This window comes from Alligator mississippiensis, chromosome 2 (assembly GCF_030867095.1).
Source record: "Alligator mississippiensis isolate rAllMis1 chromosome 2, rAllMis1, whole genome shotgun sequence".
Lineage (NCBI taxonomy): Eukaryota > Metazoa > Chordata > Crocodylia > Alligatoridae > Alligator > Alligator mississippiensis.
The window spans coordinates 27,057,835-27,065,914 of record NC_081825.1 but is presented as its reverse complement, the minus strand read 5'-3'; the positions used below and the strand labels follow the sequence as shown (position 1 = coordinate 27,065,914).

At 37.4% G+C, this 8,080-nt stretch overlaps 1 protein-coding gene across 3 annotated transcripts in view; it reads right to left on the bottom strand.

Moving 5' to 3' along the window:
• Positions 1–3,738: 3,738 nt before the first annotated feature.
• JAKMIP1 (janus kinase and microtubule interacting protein 1) overlaps positions 3,739–8,080 on the bottom strand; it is a 219,638-nt gene continuing 215,296 nt past the window's right edge. For all 3 annotated transcript variants that reach the window (XM_059721563.1, XM_059721564.1, XM_059721565.1), the window contains one exon: positions 3,739–6,557. In XM_059721563.1, the coding sequence (XP_059577546.1) occupies positions 6,378–6,557 (180 nt within the window). In that variant the 3' untranslated portion in view covers positions 3,739–6,377. The remainder of the gene's footprint in view (positions 6,558–8,080) is intronic.

The window sequence follows — 8,080 nt, the reverse complement described above, 5'->3', positions numbered from 1 at the left end:
AATAACTTAGCTGAATCATCAACCAATCATTGTTTGCTAATCATTATCAACTATTTAACAAGACCAATGGAGTTTTGATGTTGTAGACCCGTCTTTTAATATCAACTTTTTAAATAGAAGGCTTACTGGGGAAAATACTTTCCTTTCTGGTTTATTTTGAGTCATTATTTGCCCCTATTAATGATGGAAGTAGAAAGCTAGTTCCAGTTGCACAGAAAAGAGTAATCTGTCTAATAATCTGTCCAGTGAAAAATACTTCTTAAAAATTAAATATTGAACTAAATATCACATTTACCAAATGGAAGTTTTACCCTCCTAAACTACTCCTTACTCCTTTGACTACCATGTGTTAGACGATCATAATTATACATTCTGGTCAATTACAGATCCACTGCTGAATGGCATGGAGGATTAGCAAAGACAGATCATTTAAATAGCAAGCTAACTCAGCAATGTGTGCAACCGTGATGCTTTTTTTTTTTTTTAAACCAATAATTCTCAGTTTGGATACTAAAAATATTATTTGAAAAAAAAAAAACAAAAAAAAAACCAGACGGCTACGTGTCTGTTCTCTGATTGACACATTTTGGTTTTAAAAACTACGGGTAATTGGAGTGGTTATTTTCTGAAACCAGCTATGTTTTTTTAGGTCTGATGCCAATGAAATGTGCCAGGCATACAGTTCTGGATTTAGGTTTAGCGTGAAACCTAATCACCCTTCAGTACGGAGCTCAGAAGCTGCTTTGCTTAATATACAGTAGTTGGACACATCAGCAGTGCCCTACTTGCTCAACGAAGTCTCAAGAGGGGACCAAACTTTAACAACAGAAACACTGAATCATGTTTTGCTATTTAGATTTTCCCCACGTGGCACTAAGGAGATAAAGGATGAGGACATTTGAATTTGTGAGAAAACAGTAAAATGCCATGTTTGTTAAAGTGATACTGAATTTCTCGTTAACAGTATATTCAGGTAAAGTAAGTAGCAGGAAACAAAAAGGTAGGGTGTTTGCTTGTTTTATTTGGCTTTTTTGAGACATTTTTAGCGGTTTAAGCAGGGGAAAGAGATTAAGAGCCTTTTTCCCCCCCAAAATTAAAATCTTTGTTTCTCATGCAATATAACATATGGGAAAAAGGAGTGCAGCAAGCTTCCCGCACTGTGCTGAGTATCCTCTTTTCCCCACTAACTCCCATAGAAGAGGACAGTACTCAGCTCACCACTTCTGGACTTCAGCACCTCACAGAAAGAATTACCATAATATCAATCATGCAAAGCAGTGGGCAGCCTCTTGTGAGGTTCTAGGCTCTTTTCTCAGAGGGGTTTGTGGGAGTGGAAGATGCTGGCACATCCCAAAGATGATACTTTCCTCCAGATTTTTTAGTATGCTTAATTGTATGTCACAGCCCTCTACATGCATAGCTCCAGTGAGGACAGGTTATAATGAACACATGCTCAAATCCATGTGAATTAACAGAAAGGCCACGCTTCTCTGATAAATCATCATACAAATTTCTGATTGGTGTGCTCTGGTTTTGTGCAGACAAAAAGCTTTAGTGAAGTCTACCTTTTCACAGAGGGAAAGTACAGTCCCAGCTTGGATAATTGCAACCTGTTCTTCGTTTCTCAAATTCTAAAACAGAAAAAAGGTGCAATTGCATTTTACACTGGATTGTAAATCCATTCCTCAAAACAGGTGTGATGGATTTTGAGTACCCTGTATCCATCAAAGTGTATCAGGTGCCTGATTATTTAAAAAACAATAACAGAAAAGATCCAATGATTAAAAATTAAGCTCAAGTAAAGTAGATACAGTCCTTAGTCACTTAAGTTCAGTACATCATTCCCATTATGGCTTTTCAATGGAACAGTTACATGAAAACAAAGTGGATACAATCTAGTGATTTTTTTTTAAATGGGAGAAATGGCATTTCACTGCAGAGTAGCCCTAATGCAAGGAATCTATTGCAGAATTGGGCCTTTTATTAATGAAGGCTACTCACAGAATAAGAGAGTTCCCATAAATATTATTTTGGATTTCACAGTTTAATCTATGATCTGAAACTCTTGTCTAAATCAGCCTTCACACCTTACAGACTAGACTCAAGCTTTCCTAACATTTGCCTCTCATAAACCAGCTATCATTGTACTTTGTAAGCTCCCAAGTTTACATTCTGAGAGGCACTGCAAAAATATATAGCTTTGACTTCATTCTTCTGTCTTATATCCTGTCCCCTGCAGTCCCTAAAAAAATGTATTTAAATGCCACTCAGTAGGGGCCCAATTATATTTTGAAAAAATGCAAGGAATCTGCACCTATACTGGTAACAACTGTCCCTGTCATTTGCCAATGAATATGCAAATTCAGTCATTCAGAAATGCCCTAATGCATTTACTGGCATGGAGAAAAAAACAACTTCAGAACAAACACACACACAAAACCAGAAATATATTTGAAATAAAAAAAAATGTGTTACCCCATTATCTCCAAGAATATCTAGCTTCTTCATAAGTTCAGAAATATTCACATCCTAGAAAAGATTTTCAATACTCATTGTTCATAAAGGAAAGGGGGGAAACAACCTTCAGTATTCATATCTTTTCATGACTTTTCTGTAACTTTACATGCAAAATGTCACCAAAAGCCACGTCAGTTTTATACCACAGGGACACCAATTCTGTGGATGTGTTCAGTTCAGGGAGAGGTGTGCGCAGAGTAGCTGTTTTCTGCACACCACTGCGAGTGGGCTTATTAGCTCTATTGGCTTAATTGGCTCTGTCACTCAGTAGTGCAGATTAGTTTACCCACAGTACCATACAGATGTGGTAACATTTTTATAAACCACTACAACAGTACAACATGCTTGAGGCTGGGGATGCCTGGCATGACAAGTTTACCATACACATGGCCTTACTTAGAGCTAGAACAATGGGTACATGTGAAGTCATGTGTCATTTCATATGTACTTTCATCAGTTTACTAATGAATACAACTCAAATGCTGAATTAGGGAAACAGGCTTAGAGGCAGATCCAGTCCAGGATGTCAAGTTTAGCACATTGGGCCACTAGAGTTGACAGGAAGACTATAGAAAGTATGAGCTGGGTCATCTAGGAAACAAAATATAAATCTATCAGCCCTCTAACAGCAGGAGCAATGTCTGCTGTGCACCGTGATCAGGGAGCAACGCTGCATCAGACTGAACTGCCTGCTAGTCAGTAGCAAGCACAGAAGCCTAAGCAGCAAGTTGATATTGATTCCTAATTAAAACTATTGATTAGTTTTTTAAAATTTGCATGCGTCTAATTTTGTCCTTCTTCTCCTTACAGAAAAAAGAACCCCACACCAACTGTCTCCTCCTAAAGATACACACACAAATATACAAACAAACCCTATTAGAAACCCAGTCTTAGTCTTTCCAAAATCAACAAAGAAATGGCCACTGATGTAAGAGGAGCAGGATCAGACCTCAAAGGCCCATGAATAGTATCTTGTGAAGTGCTGAGCACACTCAAGTCCCACTGCCATCAGTGATAGCTGATAGTGGCCAGCACATCACGTGTCCAGTCCTTTGCAGGACTATCTTATGACATTACTTCTACAATATAAAAATACCGGTTTGTATCTGTCTATTATGCACTCATGCAAGGAGCCAGTAATTTGATGCCAATTTGTTTGCCAAATTAGCTATTGCATTAGCCTTACAAAATATATTAACAGACTGTAACACTCTGGCAAACAGGCTTGGGTGCACAAGGCTAAAAAAAATGGAAATTCTATTACAGAGATATACAAGTGTAGAAGAAAAAACTGCCATTCATTACATATGAATCTAACTTGGTTCCCCGACATTAACAGCATAAGATCAGCACACCACACAGAAGACATTCTTTTTCCAATCCAGTTTTTCCCCCTCTTACTAGAAGGGTAGTAAGTTTGTACTTTATCTATTGGGCAGACAGTCCATGCTAGCATTCAATTTTTTATTTTTTTTTTTTATAAGTAAAAATATTTAGAAATCAGCTCTTTCTCCAATTTTCAAAACTGGGTTTAAACTTTCCAGACATGTGAGCATATCTTGAAGTCAGAATTTTCAGGTTAGAATCATCTCTATTAACACTGAATAAATAAGACTTGTAAGTAATCAGTCACTATTATGGAAATGTGACACTAGTACAATAATAATGAAATATATATAATATAATGGAGCATTTTCAGGCCAGATACTTGATTTTCATTTAGTTGTCATTGAACATAAGAGAACATTAAGAATCAAACCACATTTTAAGACCTATACAATATTTAATTTACTACAACCAAATAACCATTTTCCAAAGATTTCAAAACACATGGATCATAAATCAATTGGGCCTCACAACATCCCTGTGAGGTAGGTAAAAAATACATTTTGCAGATTGGTAAATTGGGATAGAAGTTAAAAAAGGTACCAAGAAAAAAAAAGCCCAAGAAAAAAAAAAACAACTTTTTTTTTTTGTGACAAAAGATGAAAGATGGACTCTACGACATCCATTTAAAAAGAATACTTTTTCTGCTGGGAACCTGGATCTATCTGGAGTAGTGTGTCCAGTTTTGGGCCCCCCACTACAGAAAGGATGGAGACATTGGAGAGAATCCAGTGGAAGGCAATGAAGATGGTTGGAGGGCTGGGGGACATGACTTATGAGGAGACACTGAGGAAGATGGGCTTATTTAGTCTACAGAAGAGAAGACTCAGAGGGGTTTTAATAGCAGCCTTCAACTACCTGAAGAGAGGTTCCAAAGAGGATGGAGCTAGACTGTTCTCAGTGGTGGCAGATGACAAGACAAGGAGCAATGGTCAAAGGTTGCAGCAAAGGAAGTTTAGGTTGGATATTAGGAAGAACTCTCTTATGAGGAGGGTAGTAAAGCACTGGAACAGGTTACCCAGAGTGGTTGTTGAACCTCCACCCTTGGAGGTTTTTAAGAACTGGATAAACAAAGCCTTGGCTGGGATAAAATAATTGGGGATGGTTCTGCTTTGAGCAAGGTTTGGACTAGATGACCTCCTGAGGTCCCTTCCAACCCTAATTTTCTATGATTCTATGATCATAGCAGATGTAAGAGCTCCAGCCAATGCACACGTTAGATTGCAAAGGAGGACGTTAAAAAGCAGAATCAGGATCCTATGCAAAGTGTTTTGGGAAGGAAATCTATTAATTAGTGTTCTTCAGTGGTGTGTCAGATAAGTCAGATTCTTAATTCTGGAGACAGCTCAACAGATCCCCAGACAGAGAGGGAGATCTATATCAATCAATCTATGTATCTAACCTAAACTCAGTGAACTGTCCTTTTCTGATGGTCTTTTACTTATTAGGATATTTTATTCTGGGTATGTCCACAGGCCCTTTGCTGTAACAGAACATTCAGGGAAGGTTATGATAGTAAGCATGCAAGTTATTATGCCACAGTATGTTAAACACACCAAATTGATGGCACTAGTTGCTCCCAGAGTAATGAAAACAGCATAGTTGAATTTTATGGCCATAATTTCTCAGTGACCCCTACATCTAATTTATTCAGATCACAAATACAAATAATGTTTCTCTAATTGGCTCCAGTGCACTCTGAACCAGTGGTCGGAAAGTTTCTTTTCTTTTTGATCTGTTACGCATCATTCTTAAGAAGATATTCTGAACTTAACCTTGGGTAAGCTAGCATGGCAACCAATTTGAGGTCTCCTTGAGATTTTGAGTTTTCGGACTGAAAAAGAGCAACATTTTATTTTTCTCACTGAAGCAAGCAGGTAAGATGCCAGTTATTTATTTTTATTTCAATACGTGTAGTATGCTTATCTTGGGCCTCATTCAAAGCCAACGAAAACTAGTTAGCAGGGCCATGGTACTTTCAATGGATTTAGGACCAGGACACTTATGCTTCTAGGCCCCACTTCATTACTACCTTACTTAAGCACATACTTAATGAGGTCCACTAAAGTGCTTTGCTGGACTGGGGCCTGAGTACACAAAAGGGATCAGAACAAGCGATGGATGGGTGCTATATTTACAATCCTTTTTTCTGACCTTAACTACACTTCAATATTGAACCTGTAATTCAAAATTGAACAAATATAGAATGACATGAAAAACATATGACAGCTAACCATTCATACAATTGTATTCTCTATAGTTTATTCAGGCTAACTCCTAAACCTCTCAGGTTATTAGCCTCAGGAGAATACTAGACAAGTCTAGCAGACCTCATTGTCAGGAGTCATCTTTCCCCAATTATTCATCCTTTTCTCCAAGTTTCATCCTATATTTTTCTTTGCAGAGAAAAAATAAATTCTCACATCTGGATCACTGCTGTATGTTTAAAAGCAACCATCATTTGACAGGGCAATTTATTCATGTGCTGGGTATACTCTGATAGAGCTCCTGGATAATCCAATCATCTTGAGAGCTAATGAAGCCACATCTACCTTTATTCCTTCTTGTTGACAGAACAGTTGAAGTGCACTTCCATTGTTTTCAGGGAAGGTAGTTATATGGAGGTTAAATGCTGGCGACCTTCGTTCTCTCTCCTGAGGAAAGATTTTGTTTCAAAAACAATATATGTGATTACATAGAAACATTAATTCGCCATACCCTGAGTTACTCAAAAAGCCTACATTTACTGATAGACATAATCCACAGATCTCTATTCAGATTCAAAATACATTGTGGTTTTCCAGACTCCTTAGAGTTTTGGCATGGGACAAAAGCCACAATTATACAACCAACCCATGCAAGCAGTGTCTCTGAAGTTTTAAAACTAATAAGGGTCCAGATGGGGCATATAACCGTAACGCTTGGGGATGTAGGAAGTATTTGAGATAATTGTCTCTTAGAAAGAATATTTTATTTATTACTTTATACATGGACCAGATGACTATAAGAAAAAGGTTCACAGAATGAAACCTCAAATTAATGCCGAATCGTATTTTGACTTTGAGAATACTCCCTCTCATTCTGAAATGATATCAATTTCATTCTTAATTTAACAGTAAAGCCCCATCTCAACTCATCATTTATACCACAATAAAACTACTTTGCAGCTGAACTCTACATACCAGTATTCTAAATCCTCAAAAGCAAAAGAATTCACTACTCACCCAGGTTTTTATGTTTGAAATATACTGGTACCCTACCTTTAATATTTTTGGTGCCAAAAACAATAATTGCACATATATTATCTCTCAAACTATATCACTCTTAAAATTTGTGCAGCTTATTGACTTGATTTCCATGCACTTGCTCAAAATACTGATGTAGCATTTCAGTAGAAAGCAGCAATACAGCATTTCAACAGATGAAGGACTTCCACACAAAATTTCATTTTGATGCCCTTGTTGAAAGCAGCTGGATTGAAGGCTCTGGAAACTGCATCTCAGGGCCTTATTCTCAACAAAATTAAACCTATGAAAACCAATGGAGTTGCACCAGTGTAAGTGAGATCCATATCAGGCCTATCTTCTATACCCTGAGCAAGAATGGCATGGCAAGCGAAAGTTGGAGCCAAAAGAGCTACTGCAGGTTCCAAGTCTGTTCCATCCATAGCCTGTAGCCTGACTTCCAAAACAACAATTGAAGTTAATTGTGTTGGTTGTTTGGTGATATGGACATTTGTCCTTTGGTAACTGAGCTGAAACCACAGATTTACTTCACCCATTAACGAAACACACCATAACAATTTCTGTTCAGTAGCATCCTACTGCACTTGAAACTGATCCAGAGCAGAGGCAAAAATGTCTGCATCCCACCACAAGTCTCCTCAAACAGTTTCCTGAAGAGTTTTCTACAACTGATCTAAATTTTAAAGTTCAGCTATACCAGTAAGGAAGCTTCAACTTACAATAGAAAAACAGAAACAGAGGTTCTAATCTAAAATTAACCTAATTTAAACCAACGTCTAATATTTTAATTATTTGGCACAGCAATAAACCATCCAATGTTTCCCCGCATTAAATGATACACAATGGCCTTGTTTTCTAATACATCCTAATTTTCATCTGAAATAATTTGGTTAATCAAAATGCCTGAAAATGTTTCCACAAGAACTGAAAGC